The 22,744-nt window shown below is 39.5% G+C and overlaps 2 protein-coding genes across 6 annotated transcripts; one reads left to right on the top strand and one right to left on the bottom strand.

The window, feature by feature from the left end:
* Positions 1–1,982: 1,982 nt before the first annotated feature.
* EIF2S1 (eukaryotic translation initiation factor 2 subunit alpha) lies at positions 1,983–12,263 on the bottom strand. Of its 4 annotated transcripts, none has more exons than XM_053981631.1 (8): positions 12,156–12,263; positions 10,052–10,293; positions 8,586–8,665; positions 8,013–8,164; positions 5,479–5,585; positions 3,613–3,710; positions 2,829–2,972; positions 1,983–2,522 (listed from the first exon to the last, which is right to left on the bottom strand). In XM_053981631.1, exons 2-8 carry the CDS (start codon positions 10,290–10,292, stop codon positions 2,397–2,399), a joined length of 948 nt encoding a protein of 315 aa, XP_053837606.1. In that variant the 5' UTR covers position 10,293; positions 12,156–12,263; the 3' UTR covers positions 1,983–2,396. The 4 variants fall into 4 exon arrangements, with proteins under 4 accessions (XP_053837606.1, XP_053837608.1, XP_053837607.1 ...); XM_053981633.1 differs by lacking the exon at positions 12,156–12,263 and adding an exon at positions 11,812–11,954; XM_053981632.1 differs by lacking the exon at positions 12,156–12,263 and adding an exon at positions 11,816–11,954.
* A 203-nt stretch (positions 12,264–12,466) lies between these two features.
* ATP6V1D (ATPase H+ transporting V1 subunit D) lies at positions 12,467–22,298 on the top strand. 2 transcript variants are annotated; one of them, XM_053981634.1, is made up of 9 exons: positions 12,467–12,606; positions 15,023–15,140; positions 16,289–16,368; positions 17,696–17,763; positions 18,444–18,488; positions 18,917–19,020; positions 19,394–19,460; positions 20,725–20,803; positions 21,419–22,298. In XM_053981634.1, the coding sequence occupies exons 1-9, from the start codon at positions 12,566–12,568 to the stop codon at positions 21,558–21,560; spliced, it is 744 nt and encodes a 247-aa protein (XP_053837609.1). In that variant the 5' UTR covers positions 12,467–12,565; the 3' UTR covers positions 21,561–22,298. The 2 variants fall into 2 exon arrangements, with proteins under 2 accessions (XP_053837609.1, XP_053837610.1); XM_053981635.1 differs by lacking the exon at positions 12,467–12,606 and adding an exon at positions 12,836–13,101.
* The last annotated feature ends 446 nt before the right edge of the window (positions 22,299–22,744 follow it).

Raw genomic sequence — 22,744 nt, 5'->3', positions numbered from 1 at the left:
CAAGCTGTCAGTCTTAGAAAATGAGTTTGGGGTAGGAAAGTCAAACTGAGATCCTTACAGTGAACACATCAGGCCGAGCCCTCTCCACAGGTATTCCTGTCCTCTTCCCTTCCACTGACTATGTTAAGTGTAAGTGGAGATGTTGGCCTTGTGATTACAATTGTGTAAACAGCACAGTAGCTAGTGAACAGCAGGAATGTGCTGCCCGGATTTAGAAACTCAACAGACACATTCACAAAACCCCCTTATTTTAAGCATTTCATAAGCAAAGGCAATTTCACAAATGGAAAAAGAGCCAGGCTGAGACACAAGGCATCAGCTCAGCACTCCTAAAGATCTTTAAGTGGTGGAGTACAGCAAGTCCCCAGTACTCCCTCACTAACAGGCCTCCAAAACATGCATCTTATACCTCCTCCTTCCCACTTCTGCAATGCATGAAAAGGAACCATCACGTTGTCTTGTATCTTTTATTTGTTCTTGGTTGAAATATGCTCAAGAGAACAAACTGAGAGAGCCTAATTTTTATCTGCCAGGATGAAAAGTGATTGGAATGCATTTATCCTCACCATCTTGGCAATTTTTTTCAGGCACCCAGAACCGACAAGACTTACCCATGAGCACATTCCAGCTCTAATTAGAAATGTTCTGGTAGCTACTCTAGAAATTTAACAAACTTCTAAGTTACTGACAGAAACTATGCCCACCAATTAACATACCAAAACAGCTCTCACAGATTATACTAATTATAATCCCTTCATTGCACTCCTTTCTTCCTTGGAGCATGCATGGCTCACTTATCAGTCCTTTCTCCTTTACAGAATTATTATGGCATGGAGATCACATGGTGATGGAGTTTTAAGATACTTTGTTCTTTACTCCAAGTACCCACCTATTGTGTTTAACAGAAGTCAAATCACTATTTTAGTGAATGGGCACAGCTGGTGAAAAGACAATTTGAGAAAACGATTCAAAATATATTTTTCTTCATTTTGCAAATTTGCACATTCAAGTATTTCCAGCAATCCGTAAAGACTGAAAGTTATTTACCTTTTTTGGCTTTGCTTTACTATCAGAGCTGGGTACACATTGGGTACACATGAACTTCTCTGACACCCCAGCGTGGACAAGCAACACATTGCAATAAGTATGCCCTTTTAGAATGCCTTTTGTGGCAACACCACGTAGCAAGTAGATAGTTTGTACCACGGCAATAAGAAGAATGACTAGTTAAGGCTCAAAGCCTCATTCTTCATGCATTTTCCCTCTAGTGTAACAAAGTATTAAGAAAAAAAATGGGCAGTATGGGACATGACAATAACCAAAAAAAAAAAAAAAAAAAACAACCCAACATATTTAGAAATCTAGCAAGTTGGAAAGGTCAGATAAAAAGCACAACTCTTTCCCCTCAATTCCCACTGACAAAGAAAACAGGAATTCTTTTTTTTTTTTAAACTCCAATTTAGAAAACACATCTTGTTTCTCTTCTTCATAGAAGATAAACAGATTTTTTTTAGAGTGAGTATCTCAGTTCAGTTTAAATGGGATATATGGTAGGCAGAACTGAAGATCATGTTGCAGTGAGCTCACAGACAGTGGCTGCCCATGTAGAACTATGTAAGTTCATTAAAGCTCCTGCTATATTCACCCAACAAAGTGCAACTATAAGTAGTTTTTCATTTATTTGCTATGTTTATTGGAATGGAAACAAGCTATTTTCAAAGTTTTCAAGTTCTCGGTCCCTAAATGCAGATAATAAACAAAGGAAATGCTAACTTAAACAAGTCTGCATCAACAAATCTGCAAGGAAAACATTAATGTAAAACGTTTTGTTCCACTCATTCTCAGCTTGCTTTAAAGCAAACAAAAGAAAGCCCTTTCAAAGTTAAAGAGGAGTCACCCATTGATCATACTGTTCCAGGTTTTATCTTCACACCACTCTAGGCCATGTGCAGAAGAAGAGGAAAAAACCCAAAACCTCAGAGTTACATAGCCCAGAAATTTATTGAATATTTGCTCAAATACATTCTGTATAGAACTGTTCCACTTGCTTGGTTTTGCTGCTCCCAGGAAAGATCATGAACAGATGCACTGAGCTGTAATCATCAATTAGGAATTGTTATGTATGAAAGTGTTAAGTATGGAGCTGCAAACTCCGTCTGGCCAGATCTGTGTCTTGAATTTGACTAGGCACCTTCCTTTCAAAGGGTTCACTTTGTGTAAGTTGCTGCATCAAATGTTATTTAGAAGAGCCTTTTACATTTTGGTCTTTTTAAAACAGGAAAACACTTCATATATTTGCTTTTGAAGTTTTCAATACTGGAATCATTTAGTCCAAAGTGTTTGCAATGGGGTTTCTAATTTTTCACATGGTCTCTCTTCTAAGTATCCCAGAACATTTAGTCTTCTGTTTTGGCTTCCATTTCCTCGGCATCATCATCCCCATCCACTTCAGCATTTTCCCTCTCCAGTCTTTCCAACTGCCTTGCAAGCTCCGTCTCGTCTGTGTCAGTGACCACCTTAGGCTGAAAAATACCAAACCAGAACACATGGCAAACTGTCATAAAGAAAGGTCACCTGATTTGTAGACTCCTATTCTACATAAAGAGCAAGAGATAAAATACGTCCTGAAGTCAGACAACAGAACCCAGGAAAATGAGATTTTCTGGCCATTTGTTTATTTCAGGAACAGAGAGGTCCTGAATTTTTTGGTTTTCTTAATAACTTAGCAACACTTTTTGCTGAGATTTCTTGTAGCACTACCGATCTTGCTCTACTTTAGAAGTATTGCAAGGAAAAAAGTTGTATTTTAGAATGTAATTTGTTCTTACCTCCATCTGCACATTAAAGACTCCTCTCTTCTCCTCAATTTTTTCTTTAATTACAGCCATGGCTTGATTCAGAACAGACAGTCCTTCGGTTCTCTCCAGTGTTGTAGTAGTCATCACATAACGAGGAGGGGCTATCAGATTAATCTATCACATTGTAAAGATTGGGGAAAAAAGCAAACTCAGTAACAAAGGAAAAGATATTATGCCTAGTTAGACTAAAAATTAAAAGCATTAAAACCCATATGTTTTTTTTAATGATGACTGAATAAGTAAACTATTTCTTTTGTTATAAGAGACCATTATAAAAAGTAATTTTCAAAGGAGAAAGTACTTCCAAGGTTTTTTAAAAAAACTTATTCAGTAGCTCACTTAACATCCAAAAACTGTTGGGGAAGAAAAACTAGGCCTGGGTACAGCAGTCATTCTACCAACACTCAAATGTCAGTGGGGCAAACTTTCCTTTTCTTACACAACCTTATACCCGAAAATAAAATTTATTGCTCCCTAGTTAAGACTGCATAAAGGAACAGTGGGTATGTTCTGTGGCAATACTAGACTTTAATAAATTGAACAGAATAAATACAGCTTCCCAAACTTTGAAAGGCACTGCACAACCACAGGAAGGACTGCCAGCACAAAGCTGAAGGAAGTGTGTTACAGCCCTGCTAGAGAAGAGCTGGAAATCAGGCACATGGCTTGATGGGCCAGAGCAATTGCACACTACTGGTCCCTAAGGGCATCAGAAAACTTTGCTTTTGATTCCAGTATTAAGACTGACACTCACTTTGATGGGCATGTTCTCCGTGGAACAGTTCAAGCCTGCTCTCAAAGCTTCTTTTACTGCATCTATGCCTTCATAACCATAACAGGCCACCTCAATATCTATGACAGAGAAATACAAATAATAAAATTTTACCAAGACCTGCAAAATATTAAAAGCTTTTTAACTTAAGCTTTAATAGATCTTTTTAGCAACCAATGTTTACCCACAATAGTAAGAGAGCCACAGTAGCTCCCAAATCTGAGGAAGGTATTACATTTGCTTGACTTTTAAATTGATATAAGAGTCTGTTTAAATTCTTTAGACAATGCAACATTTTACCTTGTGCTTCAGAAAGCTGGGATACAAAATTATACACTCATATTCACTCACTTCTCATCCAACAAATACAACACCAATAATTATGTATTTCACATGGAGAGATGAAGATATAAAAGCAATAAATATCAGAGAAAAGGCAAGATCAGGAAAAGTAAAACTTGAAAAGGAGCACATCCACAAAGTTATGGAATTCCATCAGCAATTACAACAGAGGCACAGAGGCATCACTAGAGGAGCATTACAATACGTTTTTATAAGTTTAACATATGGCTAGAATTATAGTAGCTATAACCTTTTGTAGGTGTTTGAAAATCAAGGCATAAAGTAATATCGGCAATATCTGTAATACACTGACCAGTGTAAAGACAAAGATTTCTTTACCTGCATAGCAATGGCACAAGACTAAGCTACACAAAGAACTTGGTTTCACTTCCAGGTGACTCATGAAAATCTGCTAATTCTGAGCTATCAGGAAGAAATTCACAGAGGAACATCCCAGTAAACCTCAGGGTGAGAAGAGAAGCCAATGGCAAGATTCTATACTTGTGCTGATGACAAAATTGATGACTTAGACCATCAGAACTAAAAAGGCAGCATGAAGGAAGTAAGAAGACATGCTCTTTATTTTCAAAAGTGATGAAGTGCTATTCATGTTAGTAAATGCATTCTTCATGGCAATCAAACCAAATTTTTAAACTCTATGTTAACTCCTGGCATTCTAAAGCAATAGGTAGAGGAATTTTATATTACCTTACTTTTTATACTCTTTTCTTGATTTCAGAGTGGAAAAGGCTTATTTCTTCTCTCCACACTAATCAGCAAGTGTTAATGCTCTTCAATATACACTTGCAGAGCAGAGGCAATTTCTCAATCTAGTTAAAAATGTGATTCAGCTACACTATCTGTTTAATGGCAAGCATGCCTTTAGGCTGTTCTGTAGAGCCAGATTTACAGTTTTGAAGTATGTCTTCTGAAGTCATGCAGTCATGTGCTTTTTCTGCCCACACTAAATTAGTAAGAGACAAACTAGCTCATTAGAGACATGCTAGGCTTGAGCTGATATATTCTACTGAATGGTTTGCAATCAACCTGTTAGAAATACTATTTTCACACGTTTAGGAACAAGTGACTAAGGTGCATGCTGTAGCTGTGCTGACAGAGTTCAATTATTATGTCAGGGAATCAATGAATTTAAAACTCTGAATAATGAAAAAGAATACTGTAGATACAGTAATAACTATAAAATATTTAGTTTCACTGTGTGCCAATGCAATATGACAGACCCCATTATCTATCATGACAACCAGTCCATGTTCCAAGGAATCTGCACTTTGGGAGGAAAAACAAAATCACCTTGCACTTTGGGATAGAACCCACACAGGCAATTTGAAAGCAATCCTTAATTAAGGTGTCTTAATTCTAAACAACTCCGTTCAAATATCAGTATTATGAACCATGAGTTTTAACTGAGTTCATAGTTGGCAACAAGATACACTATCTCAACCTAAGCATCAAGATAGGTTCAAGGAGCATGTGGGAAGAACTCACCAGCTCGGATTTTGACTGCCTGTGGTGTCAGACGTCTGTTAATATTGTCAATCAATACACGCCTCTCTTCCTCTGTCAGATCCAGGCTATCCAGGATTGCAGGGTCTCTGAGCCAAGCAAAGCAACATTACAGAAGTTATACTGAAGAGGAATTCAACACAACATAAACTTCTGGTACTATTTCTATTTCTTACGCATAATCCTAGATACCTACTAGGCAAAGGAAACCGGGAAATTTCTTAAGAACCCATTGAAACACTGCAAGAAAATAAACACATCTATTTTCAAAGCAATTTCTATTGGTAAACACAGCAGTTTACTCAATCTGTTCCTGGAAGGAATAATCTGAATTATTGAATTTTTTTTTTTTAAGTGAAGGAATGGCTTTTCTCCTGCACCCTCTATAAAGCTTCTTGATATTTTTATATTTCCTCCAACGTGAAGATAACATCATACCACATAGAAGCAAATCCATGATGAATCTGGAGTTTTTAAATTATCTTAGTGTTTCATTCAAACACAAGATATTTGTCATTCTACAAAGTAACCCACATTCATTCCATGTTACTTGGTACTTGTTTTTAATAGTATCTGGATCACAGACAAATACTTATCTGCTGGCTACATTCTCAGCTAAAGCAAGGATGAAGGCTTTTTAAATCCCAAGCTAATAGTTTCAAACTCAGAGATCACAGAAGCAAACTCCTCTGCTGATTACCAATATAAATTAGCAGCTCTTTTTTAAAGAAGTGGTGTCAATTTTCTATTGCTGTGTTAAATTTATCCCAAATCTATCTGAAATAGAGAACATAAGCAAAAAAATCCTCACAAAAAGTTCCTATTCTGCAGAGACAAAATTTGCAGCTTTCTGGAAAAAAAAAAAAAATAACAGATCACCTACAATACTACCAGCAGGCAAACACGAAATAAAAGGGCCTAAAAGCCAGAGGTAGTACTAGAGATTGGTCTCTGCTGCCAATAAAACATCATCTTTCACACTTTTGTATGCTAAGTATAGAGAGTAGAAGGGCCAAACAAGCAAACAGAACCCAGAAACATGACGGGTTTTACAGATCAAAATATGAACCTGTATGGCAGAAGTGATTTATGGTACATACAAATTCTGCTTTATTTCCAAACTATCTTGTTAAATCTACCTGTTAAAGCATTTGGTATGCTTTCAACAATACATCCCCAATGTTTAACTTTTACTGATTAGAAGGTAAATGTACTGTCCAATTTCTGCCACAGGTATCATGCTGTATAAAACTCCAAAACACTAATTCTCAGTACAAAGAAAGGAATAACAAGCCAAATTCTTAGAGAGAATTCTAAACCTCACACAGCACTCTAGCAAAAGTAGGAAGGCAGCAATATCCACATTGTTCTACTCCACTGCTATACATTTATGTAGGAACACAACAGGAACAAATAAAAGTTGCAGTCCACAGTCAGAAATCTTAAGGCATTACTGATGGGAAGATGTTTTGAGAACAGACAGCTTCAGAAGTTTGTGCTCCAAATTGAATAGTGAGTGAGTAACAAAAGGCCTGTGCTCAGGAGTTTTCATGAGTATACAACTGAAGTTTAAACAGCCAGAGTGACTAGAGGTGTTTTATTAAAAACTTCTATTATACAGGTGTTTAACTAAGTATTTATCAGTTAAGAGTGATCTGGAATTCCTTTTACAGCAATATGTCCAGATTTGCCCTTTACCAGTAAATTTGCTATCACCAGAAAATAATCATTACAATATGAAACAAAACACATTCATTCTAAACGAGGACACAAGCTGTTTCTTCCCCCAAAAAACAGAGCTGGTTTTCAGCTACTTAAAACACTACGGAGTGTCCTGCCTCCTAGAGTCACTGCCATTTCTAAAAGCATTATTACTGCCGTCTAGCGTTCAACTTCGTCACACACTTAGGTGCGATAAAAGAACAAAACTGAAAATGTTTACTGGGAAATCCAGTTTAGGATTGACAATTTTATGGCAGATTCTGTAGAGGGAAACCAAATACTTCGATTCTGAAAGCAAATTAAAATATCAGACTCCATTAAAAAAAATTAAAAGCCATCTAGCTCAGTGCGTATTTCCTTAGCATCACAATTCCCACCTTCCTGTTCATAATTCCATTTCTAAGTTTATGATCCCATTCTTTAAATTCAGAAGTGGAAAGAAGTAACAAGTCAGCTTGTTGCATTTAAAAAAAGAAAAAAGCTGCCTGTGCAATGGAAGAGGGACAATCAGCTCTTAGTAGAAATGTCTTAGACATAAAGCTAGGTATTTCTGATAAAATCTGCCTGGGACTAAAACCAGGCAAATTCTGACAGACAAACGAAGACCAGTGGTTCTTCCTCTGTTAGACTGATATCAAAATTTACTAGATTTACTTGACCAGTATATTCTTCATACTGATTCTGGGAAAGAAACCCAATCATACAACCCAAAAGAGCGTGGTGGCAGATCTACTTCAGGAAATACTTGTCTGCAATTTGAAATAAGCCCCTAGAAGCATAGAAGAAGTCCTTACGAGACTGCATGCTTGAATGCATCATAAGCACCATATCCAGGTCTTTTGTACTTGTCATCAAACACCCAGGCAGTTCTCTGGAACAGGCTCTCTAGCTGCTCATCCTTAGTGTACTCCAAGACTTCAGCAACGTGGCGAAGGATGCTGTAAACCTGCAACACCGGAGTGGTAAAAATCCCAAACCAAATACTGAAAGCAGACAAAAATTTCTACTTGGAAGTGTTAAGACAACACAGCAGTAAGGATAGGAGCCTGAAACTACCTGCACATCTTTTCAATAAAAAGTTGCCCACAGTGTGCTAAACTAGTACATACTTTCGGATTTCTCATCATTTAAATATACCCATTTACATCGTAAGTTCTCAACTGACACCTTTCTTGATCTATTAATTATTTCATAAGCAGCTTACCATGTAACACTCAGACACATAAGCTGGTTATATATCTTTGCATGGGTAAATGAGAATCACAGTATGTCTAATACCTGAATGCTTTATCTTATGTCTGCGCATTTTGGCTGCTCAAGAAAGAAGATGGAAATACACGAGGCCTAAATATAGAAAGGCAACTTACAGTCTTTGATTTTGTGAATTTGTCTTCACATTTGATTGCCTCCTCTGGGGAAACTCTTCTTTTTGACAAATCAATATAACCTATTGGGGAAGATGATTTTAAAAATGTCAGCCATTGTGCAATCTAAGTCTGACTCCTTCAAGAGAAACTCAAGAACAAACACTCTGGCTAAGGATTTGCTCCCTGCCTACAATATCCCCATATTTTGCTACAGAGAGAAACAAGACCAAACCTTGATGAATTTAAGCAAATTATGATCCAAATTAGGATAAAAAAATTCTTTCAACTGTAAATCCTTACAGTAGCAAATTTTATCTCAGCAACTACTGATCTATTTTTATGTTTCTGTACACAGTTTGGGGAAAAAAAATCATCCCAGCAACAAAGAAGCAAATTTAATGCATATTTTTGTAGTGCTCAACACAATTTAATTCAAGTCTGGCACCTCATCACTTTAGCTCTGAACAGTTTCCTAATAAAATAGGCTCAGCCTGAAAGAAATGCCCATGAAAAAATTTCTTTTGAACTCTTCTAAATTATAAAAGGCCTCCACCTATTTCTCATAAACTATACATTCTCCAATAAGTTCAATAAAAGACCGCTAGATGAATTCCAGATGTGTTTCTCTGTTAATATGAAAACAAGATTAATTTGTAGAAGTATAATTTCCTTAGAGATGTTGGGAAACTTATTTCACTTCAGATTTATCTACAATAAGTTTATTCTTGCCCTTCTTTCATCTCTGCTTTTCCTTATCCTGTCATTCATTATTTATTCTCAGAGTTAACTGCAATTTCAGAAGTATTCTAAAAAAGCATATAACTTGAGAAACATCATACCAACAGTAATATTGCTAGGAGACATGCTCAGTGTTTATTAGTTCTGTACAGCTGGATAGAGATTTTAGAGATTGCTTGGAACAGCATTATCAGAATCTGAAATGTTCTCAACAGAAATTACATTTAAAAACCTTCAAAGATTCAAATGTTCAAAAGACAGGAAAAACCAAAACTGCCTGTACAATTCTAACTTTTCCCTACAGAATTAACAATGATTACATACTTGTCATCACCTCCATCAACAAGGTTTGAAACTTGTCAACAAACAGGACAGACTGTCAGCACTAAATGCTTAGCATCTAGATATCTACAGCAAATGATGCTTCTCTTCAGCTGACTTAGAAAATCTCCATAGATATCAAAAGAAAATTCCACTTCACTATAGTTCAGTGACTGATCTGGTGAGGACCCACTTAAATCTTTACTGATGTGATTTGCTTTCATTAACCCAGTTCCCAAAGGACAGAGAGGAATAGAAGAACAATCATAGGTATGGTCAGTGATGGTCTATTTTACTTCGATGCTCAAAAAAAGTAGTCCTGGCAAAACCCACAAACACTTGCTTAGTTCATCTGCATTTCTGTCTACAAATTCAATCTTGACAGAGCCCGCCATAGGCCCAGATACCTTTCTCTTTGTCAACTCTTATGACCACGACGCATTCGTTCCTGCCGATGCGGATGAGTTTGTTTATGGACCGAATACGTCTCCTGGACAGCTCACTGAGGAGGATCATGCCTTCGATGTTGTTGTACTCCAGCAGGCTGACATAGGCTCCCATTTCAGCAATGGAGCGGACGTTGACCATCACCACATCTTCCACCTCGGGGAATTTATGTTGGTAGAATCTACAGCTTAGTCCCGGCATTCTGGAATTCAAGCAGAAAAACCAAAGGTTTTATTTCGCAGTACATCACTGCCTCCTCCTACAAGCATGGCAATAAACCAGCAAGGACTGGGGACAATAGAGAGGAACAGTGGCAGAAAAAGTAGCAATTAGGATAAGGTTGTGCTTAGGTTTTAAGAGCAATTAACCAATAAATTAACTTGTATTTCAAATACTATTACCACAACCATTTCCTAAGATGCTATTTTTTTGCATTAATGGAGGAAAAGCTTTGCTACCCAGACTTCATTACCCACTTCACCTGTCATACTGCCTATACACAGCACACTGGAAAAGCTTCTTTGGGTGGTGGAAAGGTGACACTGCACACCTCACATGCATCTAAAGTCATGAGAGTGTGTAACATTTTCACAGGTTCACAGAATATTCTGAGTTGAAAGGGACTCTCAAGGATCATCAACTGGACTGTAAGAGCAGGAGGACATAAGAGAGAAGCATGCAGTCCTCATGAAGCATTTTGTATGCACATAAGACAGCATGTGAGGCTAAGAAAATAAGAGGCAGATGGAAGCTTCTGTAGTACTGAGGAGAAGCAGACTCCAGATGACTTTTAAACTCAGCACAAGATGTTCAGAGTAATCCTGCAAGACCTGCTCCAAAGGCTAAGTGTCAGCAAAGAAAGCAAAGGCATTAATCAGAACAGAACTAGCCTGGCCTGAAGTACTGAAAAGGCAAAAAAGTGCCCAACAGATTGCTAGTCAGGAGGGGAAAAAACCCAACAAAGTCACACAAACAAAAAAGAATTCCTTCATTATACATTTAAAAAAAAAAAAAAAGCAAAAGCAATATTTCATAATCAAGTAGTGGTAAGAAGGAATGCTTAAACTGCTTTATTTTTCTGATAATGAATCCATATGCTCTTAAACATCTAACTAGGTTTGATCAGTTGTCTATGCCTTGAAGTTTCACACAGAAAGTTTTCTGCAGGAAATTTTTCTAGCAGCAGCCTAAGATGCCAAATCAAATACTTCACTCCTTCAGAAGATTTTAGTCACCAGTTTGAAGTTTTAAGTCATGATCTTTACAGTAGTGCTAGTGCTTCCTAGCTATAAGTAAACTTAAAATCAGAGTAGGAAGGTAATGCCAAACGCTATGTACGCATGTCCACACAAGTAAGAAGTCCATTTCCACCCTTATTTCCATTCTTAACTTGTAAAAAGGGTAAATACAGACTAGTAAAACATTATAAAAACACTCTGAAGGTTTTGTATAACTTTGTGCAAGTTGAAGCTGAACAAAGAACTCCAAGGTTAAAAAGGAAAACTTTACGGTTCGGCTTTCTAGTCTACTGAATGCAGCTCTGCTCAATCCTGCAGGTTCTTATGGGGTACACGAGAAAGCCGCACTGCAAAGCCACGAACTCGAGCCACAGCGAGCAAGAGCGGACAAACACCGCTCAGCACACGCAGCACTTCACTCCTCTCTCCACGGTCACAGGGGTTTTATTTTGGCCTTCTGCTCCCCAGGAGCAACACTAGGCCCACCGCGCTGAAGCTGGAATTCATCTTTTCCAGAGGCTGGACACGCCTCAGCCGAGGCCCTCTCGGCCGCACAACGTCTGCGGAAACGGAGCCAGTCCCGACCGGCGCCGCCGGCGCGGGCGCTGCCCCACGACCGCCGCCACGCCGGAGAGGGGGCCCGGCAAAGCCCACCTCCGGCGCGGCGCCGGCGGGAGGCCCGGGGAGCGCGGCCCCGCGGGCTGCCGGCTCCGGGCGCGGCGCCGCTGCCGTCCCGCCGGGCCCGGCCCCGAGCGGCGCCGCTGCCCGCGGGCCCCGCGCGCCGCCCGGGAGGAGCCGGGCCGCGAGCCGGGGCGCGCGGCGGTACCTGGCTGCGGCCCGGGGGGTCTCGCGCTGCGCTCGCGCCCCGCAGTCCCGCGCTGGCCCAGCTCGTGCCGCCGCGTGCGCCCGGCCACTGCAGCCCCACTGCGCAGGCGCCGCGACGCCGAGGCGAGCGGGGCCGCGCTCCCCTCGAGCGCCCCCTGGCGGCGGGCGGCCGGGGCCGCGGGCTCAGCCAATCGCGTCTCCTCCTGCCGGCCCACGGGGACACGTGACCACAAGCGGCGCGCCCGGCGCCGCGCGCGCATCCGGGTTCGGTCCCCCGCGCGCGGGCACCGCCCGGCGCGGGGGCGGGGCCGAGTCACGTGACGGCGGCGGCGACAGCGGCGACAGCGGCGACAGCCGGTCCGGGCCCCGGCGGTGACTGCGCTGACAGCCCGAGCCGGCCCCGCCGCAGCCATGTCGGCCAAGGACCGCATCGAGATCTTCCCCTCGCGGATGTGAGTGTCCGCCGGGACGGGTCGGGATAGCGCCGAGGGGGGAGCGCGGGGCTCCGCGCCGTGCCCGGGGCGGCGGGAGCGCCGGCTCTCGGGGCGCTCAGGGCTCCTCATCGGCTCGGGGCTCGGCGCTCGGAGTCGTTCGGCCGCTTGCCCTGCGCCGCCGAGCGAGGCTCCCCCGGTTCTGTGACGGAGCCGCTGAGGGCCGCTGGTCCTAAGCTTCAGATTCTGCTTCCAGGCTCCACATCAGTCCTGTCTGTCCTCAGAGGGCCGTGGCAGGGCCCGGCACCGAGATGCTGGGTGTGATATTTAAAATCACGTGATTAACGCAAACCTTAGTTAAAAAAGAACAATTTGTAGAATGTTTGTGTAGGACAGATGGACAAACGGAACGACAGCTTCCCCTTACTTTGCAACAGAGGATAGTGCTTCACGAGAGCTTGGCCATAGAGCGTTAAAAGAAGGAAGTAAAGTGCTCCCAGTGTAGTGGACAGTCAGGTAATTTTCCAGCTCCAGACAGCAAACTATTTGTCATGAAATCAGATGTCTCCTGAGAAAGCTTAGAAAGCTGCCAACAACATTGGAACTAACACAAACAATTGAATAAAATTGCTGGTTTAATAACACTGTTCAGTTTCTCTTTGGAACCCTCCAGGACAGACTGACTTTGCTTTAAGGTGAAAGACTATTTTAAATATTCTCACATAAAAGTGGATTGCCTGCACATAATCTTTATAATAATAAAAAGGATCCCTTGAAGGACAGAAAATCTCAAACATAAAATAATAATTATTCACTCTGTATGAGCTCAGGACATATAAAGTAACAGTTTATATGGAAAGATTAATACATTACATGGCAAAGGTTCTGTTTTGAAATTTAGTTTAGACATAAACTATTGCGTACATAGAAATGAATTACTGCGTACACTAAGTCATCTGGCCTCGCTTCTGCTCTTTGGTGGTGCTTTTTTCATTCAGTTTAGGTGTGCAAGGAGGGGGCACTTCAATCACTTTAGAAAGGTGCCTGGTTTTGTGAGGTGATGTGTCACTGTGGCACGAGGGTGGTCATGTACAAAGGCCTAATATTTACAAGCCCGTTTTTAAACAAGGTGATAGGCAATAATGTGAGTGCTGTTCCCAAAGGAATATGAGTTAGAATGGCAAAAGAAGGATGACCTTTGTCTGCAACAATTAATTTTGTTACCTAACAGAAGAGAATTTCACAAGGTTTACTTTTTATGTTGTTTGGGGTTTGTTTTTTTTTTTTTGTTGTTGTTGTTATAAAGTGGCTTGCTGGTATGAGCCTCTTCTGTGCTGGATGTCTTCAATTCCAGAAACTGCTCAGTTTCCTTGAGAGTAAACAAGACTTTGTTTATTGCACTCTCAGAGCGAGTGAGATCTTGCTCGAACTAGAAGGCCAGCCAGTCTCTGGCAGGTGGTGAACAGAGCAAACAAGTTAGTTCAAGGTGATGACAGACACCTGCTTGTTGGGAAAGTAAAGTTCTGGTTTTACTCTCTGATTTTTTTTAAATCATAAACATTCATAAAGTATTAATGATTTTCAGTTAGACATATTTGGTAGAAGTTAATGGCGCTATTTTCATCATATGCCAGTAGGTGTGGCCAGTAATGGATTCCACTGTGTAGATAGAATCTTAATTATACTTATCTTTTCCAAGGTCAGAGAGGAAGTGTGTAAGAACTTGACTTAAGCAGTGTCCTTTGTGCACAGTGGTTGCATGTAGAAAGCAGTACAGTCCCTAATTTCACACAAGAAACCTATAAGTGTGCTACTGGATGTAAAGGTGAAAGCTACAGCTAACTCACTAATATCCCTTTAAAATTGTTGCTGCTTTTGATTGTCTTTGGTAGCTTGTAAATCTCCTATGCAGCATATAAGCATAAGCTAAGGAAAATCAGAATGTACAACTGCTGCATCTTCTTGCTCTGTAAAATCAGAACATGGCATCAACTGTTATGACCACGTGAAGAATTTGCTTTGTCTGATTTTGAGAAGGTGGCATGGCAGTAAAAGAACTTAAAAGCAATACCCATGTCACAGTGACACTGGGTATTTGGAGTAGTTTGATTTCTGGTACTTCCAAGTCATGAAGAAAAATGAAAACTCTTATTTCCTATTACAGAAGCACTGAGAGATGTCTTGTCAATTTTCCATGAGCTTTGACTTCACAGATAATAACCTAGTAGTTATCATTGATGATGGAGATAAATATAATTTCCCTTGATTTTAAATGGGAATCTAAAATTCTGTCCTGAAGTGGCTATCTTGTTTTACTGCAATCGTGTTTCATGGTTGCTTCATAATTTCAGTCATATGCATGTCAGAAAACTTCATGTTTTTTCCTAATCCCTTCAGATGATGGAGGATGTTTTTTCTTTATTCCTCTGCTTACCAGGGCTCAGACCATCATGAAGGCTCGTTTGAAAGGAGCCCAAACAGGTCGTAACCTCTTGAAGAAAAAATCTGATGCTTTGACGCTTCGATTCAGGCAGATCCTTAAGAAAATTATTGAGGTAGGTAAATTAGAATTTTCCTTTGTTTGGCTCACTTTACTGTTCTGTCTGTTGTGCATTCCTATTCTCCTAACTTGATTAGATAGGCTGGAATATAGGATGACTTTCTGGCTAGCCTGTTTTTTGTAAGTGAGATTACTGAGAACACATGAGCAGAATTATGTTTCTTTGGCTGCAATGATACAGAAACTTGGAAGAGTTAATATTCTTCCCCTCTTTCCAGACAGTCTTAGCCTCTGCTTTCTTTTGTGTCCCAAGTTCCCTATCATCTCTTCTATATTACAGGGAATTTGCTCTGATGCTACCAAATACTTTAGGATTGGTATCAAAATGTTCTGTAGCCCCATTTTTATTGCTTTTCTGGCTTGAGGGGATACTGCATATCTATATAGTTTCCTGCATGACTAGGTACACTAGCAAGCAGAAGTTTTGTTCAGATGGGACCTGTTCCTTTATGAAGAAACAGTCCTGCTTCTTTCTTTGTAACATGGATGACAAATCTGAGATAGTCAGTAGAGCCTACTCTGTGTTGTTGTGTTCTGCCCTATCAGATAGGTTTAGTTGTACTGTTTTAGCTGCAGCTGCTGCAGTGTTCATGGTTAGCAGTGGTCCTTTGTTGCCACACTGTAGACAAGCTCTCATCATCTTTCATTGCTTCCTGTACATTGTCTAACACACAAAGGCTGGTGCTTCTCAATAGTTTTTAGCTACAAGGGCTAAAAATCTGTAAAAATTGGGAAAAAATAGAGTGGGAAGAGAGTGCAGCTTCACAAAGCTGTATACATTTGTATGTTGAAAACCAATTTCAGCTGTCTCATAATATTCCATACAATGTGAAACAAGAGTCTTTCCCTACTGAGCCACTTTATTGTTGTTATTTAACACTCATGTAATAGAATTTCATTATTAAGACAAATCTTTTGCTTTTTCTATGAGTTCTACAATGTGACACAGCTGAAATATTTCTCTTTTTTTGACAGTCACCTGAGAATTACAATTTCCAGTTTGAGAGTAAGCTATGCTTATAGGACCTTCTCACTCTCTTCAATTTCTTCTCTTTATGCTGCTAGGTATTTATCCTGGAAAAGTAGTAACAATGTGCCTTGTATTTGCTGCCTTTTTTTTTTTTTTTTTTTTTTTTTAAACAGACTAAGATGCTGATGGGTGAGGTGATGAGAGAAGCTGCCTTTTCACTTGCTGAGGCAAAGTTCACAGCAGGAGATTTCAGGTGAGGATTGCTGGGCTTTCATGAGGCTGTCCTACCTATGGGAAAGAGCTATCAACAAATTATTATTTTCTCTTTTGGAAAAAAATGTTAATTCTTAAAGGCATCTCAAAAAAGATGACAGTGGACGGGATGAACTAAATTCTGTTATGTAAAGGCAGGAGAGAGAGAACTTGCATGATGAAAACATTTACTCCATTGGAAGCTAAACAAAGTGGAAAGATTGCCAAAACTTTTTGTCTGTGGTTTGAGAAGGTATTGCTTTTTGTGGCTTGGAATCAAAAATGCAGGGAAGCAAGAATTTATATCAGAGTATTGGACAATTTGTTAATTTGGTCTTTCATGTGAATTTGAGGGATAGATGTAATGTGTGCTCTTTTCTGCCAGTAAGTCACACAGTGATTTTACCAGTTGTTATCTCCTACCTCACTGACCTTTGTCTCACTAGGGCTAGAGAGGGCTGTATGCAAGAGGGGAAACAAATGCTTTTCTTCCAGCAGGATACTTTAATTGTATTTTAATAAATTACAGTTCTGTCTAGGGTGTTTGTGTAATTCTTTCAGGTGTGCATGGGGAAGTGTTTAAGATTCAGCTGATGGTACTACCAACTAATGGGGAAGAGCCATGTGATCAGACACAGTAGTAATCTGCCTGCTGCTGAAGAAAAGTCTTTTTGCCCTTTCATTTGGATCTAGTGCTGTTTCCTGTCCTAACTAGTCACTGTGTTTAGCTATAAACAAGTCAGATTCCACCCTGTAAGTAAACTGGACTTCAGCAGAGGAGTTAGCTGTAGTGACCCGTTCTTTGAAGACTTTAAGTTACTTTGGAATGCTTCAAGATCAATTGTTGTACAAGTCTGAGTTTGTTAATATGGTAGTGGGTAAATAAACTCATTAATGATCTGAAAGAACAAATACTTAGAAACTAAAATGAACAAAATGTTGTAGGCTTGGTTTGCATTTAAAGCCTTGAAATTCCTTCACTTTCATTGTGAAAGAAATCTTACAGGTTGATTCAACTCAATGCTATTAAAATAATTTGCTGGATAACTGGCTAGTTTTTCAGCTGTGCTTTGTAAACTTGGTCTAAGACATTTTTAAAGTTACATTTCATAGACTCTGCATCTTTTCCAAACTTTGCTGGCAACCTGTTTCTTTCAAAGCTTATGTGTTAACTTTGAAGACTCTGCAATGAATTGCAAGGAGAACTGAGCTGATAACACTTTCCAGGTCCTTGCAGCTATTTGATAACTGATTCATCTTGTCTATAATGATGAGTTAATGAACCTCTTCAACTTTCCTGATTAGGATTTGTGTTTTCTTCCTTACAGTACCACTGTGATCCAAAATGTGAACAAAGCACAAGTCAAGATCAGAGCTAAAAAAGACAATGTAGCAGGTGACGGTGACTCCTTTCTAGGCCCTGAGTACTTCAACTCGTAAGGGAATTGTGGGAGGAGACTTGGAAATAGGCAGGAATGTATCCAAACACTGTCTCCTTTTTTCCTTACCTATCTGTCTGTAGGAACACTTGTAATTTGTTGGTTTTTTTCACATACAGCTTATGATTTTTATATTTGGTTACTTACCTCTTATAAAATAAAATGAATGTGTCTAAACTTCAGTCCAATTTCTGAATTTTTGGACAAAGTGTAACTTCCATAGAGCTTTACTGGAAAACAGATTGGGAGTTAAGCCCCAAAGTTAAACTAATTTCAAACAATTGTCTATCCACACAGTTTTCTATGAAGAAAACAAGACAGATACATTAGGATTGAATGAATAAAATATTCCTTAAGCAAAGGGAACATATTACTAAATATAATAAAACGGAATGAACCAGAATACTTCCCTGAATTTTTCATGGGTCTTGATCTCTGCAAACTCAACATAATTCTGAAGTTCCGTATTTTATGTCAGAGCCAGCATGACTTAATCATTCCAAGCTATGTAGGAATATTTTGTAAACAAAGCTTCTGCTATTACATAATTAGAAGCAAATGGGGTAAAAGTGAGCTGTACTTCATAAATCTGTAACCCTTTATGTCTCTGACATGCATTTTTGTTCGCTTTTGTCAGGTGTAACCTTGCCAGTTTTTGAGCATTACCAGGAAGGAGGGGACAGTAAGTAGAACACAAGTGTTTTCTGTCTTTGTGTACTTATAGCTATTCCATGCTCATACAGAAATATTGTCATGTCTTAATGGTAAGTCAGTTTACATCATAGGCATATGGGTACTTACTTCCTTTGATGTTTTGCCTGCTCCTGTGACATGGAGGGATTATTAGGAATTTCTAATAGATTCTACTTTACGAAATCAGTGAGTTTTTCAGGTGAGGAGAAGACTTGTATACCCAGATTTTGAGACTTCTAAGTGTTACTAGAAATATGCACGACAAAATACACCATAAAGACAATTTGTTAATGGACAAAGGCTTTAGCTTCTCACTTGATAAGCTCTTTATATCCCTGTAGTGTGTAAAGTATTAATTTTTATCTAGTAAGGAATCACTATAATAGCAATAGTAACAATTTTTTTTTTTTTTTTCAGGCTATGAGCTGACTGGCTTGGCCAGAGGTGGAGAACAGCTGGCTAAGCTGAAGAGGAACTATGCCAAAGCTGTGGAGCTGCTTGTGGAACTGGCCTCGTTACAGGTTGGTGAGAGAATAGGATTGTTGGTTTCTCACTTTTCTGAAATGAAAGTATTATCTTTCAGTAGTTGTAGCTTAATTTAGTCTCAGTGCTGTACAAAGTTGCAAACCTTTTTTAGCCATATTACTGCTTCAGAGGAATCCTTATTCTTTAATGCTCAGAAGAAACTTTTTGGGAGAGTTGGTATTTGTAACTGCTAATGTGCAGTATTCAGCTTGCTAGTGACATTACTAGAACACATTCTGCTTCTAACAAGGACATAGTTTGTAAAGCTACATTATAGACTTGGCTTTCAAGTGCTCTTTGTTTTTTTGTACAGAATTGATGGAAATGTTGAATTTGTTATGTATTAACTATTTAATCCCATTCCACCAGACATCCTTTATTACTTTGGATGAAGCCATTAAAATAACAAACAGACGTGTGAATGCAATTGAACATGGTGAGTACTTTTCCATTTGGGATGCATAACATTTTTCTGTCTCCGTGCAAGATAAGGAGCAGGGTCAAGGAAGTCATTCTTTCTTAGAATTTCTCACCACTTCAAGAATGCTTTCTAAAAAGCGTTACAATTAGGCATATTGCAAGAAAGAAAAAAATTAAAAGCCCGGTGGAATGGACTGGAGGACACAGAGATAAATGAATAGGCAAACATGAGAAAGTAATCAGGAAATTGTATTAAGACCCAACAGGACAAAAGTTTTACAAACATTCTGCAGTCCCTGTTAGTGACTTTGAGTTAACTGGTGAAGGCTGTTGACTAGAAGCAAAAGATAGGATGTTTCTGTGTGTTAAGATGTTTCAATAGCTAGCATAATAAACTTCAAACAACTAAAATATATTTAACTTTAAATCACTCTTACGAAGTTTAAAACTGTAATGGTGGTGCCAGTGGAGAGGCTGGTGACTTCTTGGTTCTGGATGGAGCAGTCCTTATGGCAATACCCTGGTATTTTTCTTTGATCTGAATTCTTTGTTCTTCGTGTTCTTGTTTGTAAATTTGTTTCTTGCCATTTCTTAAGTGCTACTACAATCCCAACATTGGCTGTGATTCCTTTTGCTGCAGTGTCCAGACTGCTTTGACTGTTTCAAGTTGCTTTCTGAGTTTTGATGTCCTGGATTTAATAATTTTTGCATGTACACAGTAACATCAGTCAGTCCATGTTTCCAAATCATCCTTTTCAGCAGTTTTTCTTGGACTGGTTTCTTTTAACATAGAGGCCTTAACTGCAGCTTGTCACTGAGAATATGACTTAGAAAAGGTTTCCTCTGCAGCCTTCCAAATAATTTTGGTAGTGCTGGTAACAGGTTTCTTCTTTCAACAAAAGATTCTGACACAGAGCTTGTGCAGTTTGGTGTTAAAGCTGTGTTTAGTGTCTTATCTTTTGTGATGGTGTTGTATTTGAATATTTGTTTTCATGATGGCCTTTTTAAATGGATAATTCTGAGTAAAGGTGCTATACTGAAGTTTCTGAAACAATGTGATGGAAGAACGTAGTTTTAATTCAAATTTTGCCCCCTTGTCAGGACATTTTTATATTTTGTGTACTTGTCTCTCAGGAAATAGTATGATCTTCCATGAAAGACATAAGATTTCCCCTAGCAAAAAGAATTACTAAATTGACTTCAAACAACATCTGTGCAGTACATTAGGTAACTTCTTGGCTAATATAACAGTAGTCCCAACTTCCTTATATTTTTTTTAGTGATTATTCCCAGGATCGAGCGTACTCTTTCTTATATCATCACAGAACTGGATGAACGAGAACGAGAGGAATTCTACAGGTAAAAGACTAGTCAAAAGACTAGACTGGTCTCTTCCTAACACAGACCACTCCTCAGAAGGGAGTTAGGAGAACTGTTCACCAAATCTGGAAGCAAACACTGTTAAACATGACCTCATTCTTACTGCACATGGAATTTCCAGAGCTAGGCACTCACCAATTACTTGTTGAAAGTTATAAATTAATCCCTTCCATTAATTTGTACATAGCTGTCATTCTTGCAGAGGGAATGATGTGATACGGTACCCTGAGGTGTTCTGCTTCAACTACACCTTTGCCAATACAGTCAATGTTCTGGGTCACCTGAAACAAAAATGTCAAACCTGAAATGAATGAAAGAGGAATGAACTTGATCAAACACAAGCAGAATAGTATAATGCAGTGTTTAGGGTCAAGAATATAATTTATAGTCTGGTTAAGTTTTTCAATTGCAGCAGCTAGCAATAATAGCCTTTTATTTTTGCCATTTTGCCAAATTTGGTATTTGTTAGAGAATTTTTGTTTTCTGTGGAACTTTTCCAGGTAGCTTTATCAAGGCCAAGTTGTATGGCATAGCTACTAACTGCTATATGAAAACATATTTGCTTCACAGATAAAGCTGCACTTCTCTTCACAGGCTTAAAAAGATCCAGGAAAAGAAAAAAGTCTTGAAAGAAAAGTCTGACCAAGAACGGGAGCTGCGGAGGGCTGCTGGTGAGGAAAGTGAGCCAGCCAATCTCTTAGCAGAAGAGAAGGATGAAGACCTTCTCTTCGAGTAACCCTGCACAGTTGCTGTATATGGAGCAGGGGACTCAAAATACAGAATGTCCAGTTGCAATATAATTCAAGACATGTTGCCTCCAAGATACTTATGTGGTTTCTCATTTGGTGTCCAAGTCTTGAGTTGAATGGATTGTGGATTTCTCCTGGGAGATTAGAAATCTGGGAACTTGACTACAGCATAGGAGGGAAGGCAGAAATGGGTCAGATGCTCTGCTATAAGGAAAGCCTTCCAGTCCATGTTTTGCCTCTTTCTTCACTTAGTAGGAATGACTGTTGATAGCTGGTTTTTTTTTTTTTTTTGAAGGATGGCTCTGGATTTGCCTAATCAGATTCATCTAATTGCTCCCTTTCCTAGTACAAGCAGAGAAAAATGTTACTTAGGGAGGAAGATGCATGTGATGTTCTTTGCTGCTGAACCAGTAATGTTCAAGTTGCTTAGAGCCAATATTGGCACAGCTGAAGTCAAATCCCTGTAAAGGAAACTCTAGTTTTCTAACCTGTTGATGAAATCCACAGTCTTCTGTGATACATTTTTGTTGCACGATTGTTACCATGGGCCTAAAATATCTACGGTTTTAATTAGAGGTTCTGCCAACTTGTGTACTGTCTGTGCTAGAAACAAATGTAAATTTTAACTGCTAAAAAACCTGGTGTCTGGCTCGAGTTGCTAGAAGATGAGAGTCTTAAAAGTTTGTTGTGCTGATTTCAAAATAAAACCTCTGCTTCACCCTTTACCCCTGACTTGGAAACCACGCAGAATACATCTCTTACAGCCTGTGCCCACATTTACTTTATCTTTACTGCTTTAAAATAAGTATGGAGAAGTGGCTCCGTCCTGCCAAAAGCACATAGAAAAAAACATTTAGCTACATGTTGCTGCAAATCTTCATTGCTTCAGTAGGCTGGCAAGCAAAGCAGGGTTGAATCCACAGCAGTCTGTCCTTCCTGCGATTACCAAGTCCAAGGCTGATGAGTGGAGTCCAGGAGAGTGGCTGATCAGCAGGCTGTCACTAAAACCCGCTCAGTCTGAAGAGCTGTTTTCCTAAAGACAGAAGCACAGAATAATTTAGGATGTAAAAGAGACCTCTAAGGTCATTGAGTCCAACCTTTGACCAATCACCACCTTGTCAGTCCACAGCCATTTGGTTGTGTTCTTTTTCTTGAAGACACTGGTTTGCAA

This window comes from Vidua macroura, chromosome 6, assembly GCF_024509145.1.
Source record: "Vidua macroura isolate BioBank_ID:100142 chromosome 6, ASM2450914v1, whole genome shotgun sequence".
NCBI lineage: Eukaryota > Metazoa > Chordata > Aves > Passeriformes > Viduidae > Vidua > Vidua macroura.
This window is presented reverse-complemented; position numbering and strand designations above follow the sequence as displayed.

What these genes read in the sequence shown, in the direction of transcription:
- EIF2S1 (XM_053981630.1), bottom strand. Translation starts at nt 10,652, where the DNA reads ATGCATGTGAGGTGTGCAGTGTCACCTTTCCACCACCCAAAGAAGCTT. An exon ending in AAGAGTTGACAAAGAGAAAG is followed by an intron (nt 8,666 to 10,051) that starts GTATCTGGGCCT and finishes CTTCCCCAATAG; the next exon opens with GTTATATTGATTTGTCAAAA. An exon ending in AATTCACAAAATCAAAGACT is followed by an intron (nt 8,165 to 8,585) that starts GTAAGTTGCCTT and finishes CCGGTGTTGCAG; the next exon opens with GTTTACAGCATCCTTCGCCA.
- ATP6V1D (XM_053981634.1), top strand. Translation starts at nt 12,566, where the DNA reads ATGTCGGCCAAGGACCGCATCGAGATCTTCCCCTCGCGGAT. An exon ending in GAGATCTTCCCCTCGCGGAT is followed by an intron (nt 12,607 to 15,022) that starts GTGAGTGTCCGC and finishes TCTGCTTACCAG; the next exon opens with GGCTCAGACCATCATGAAGG. An exon ending in TGTGAATGCAATTGAACATG is followed by an intron (nt 19,461 to 20,724) that starts GTGAGTACTTTT and finishes TATTTTTTTTAG; the next exon opens with TGATTATTCCCAGGATCGAG.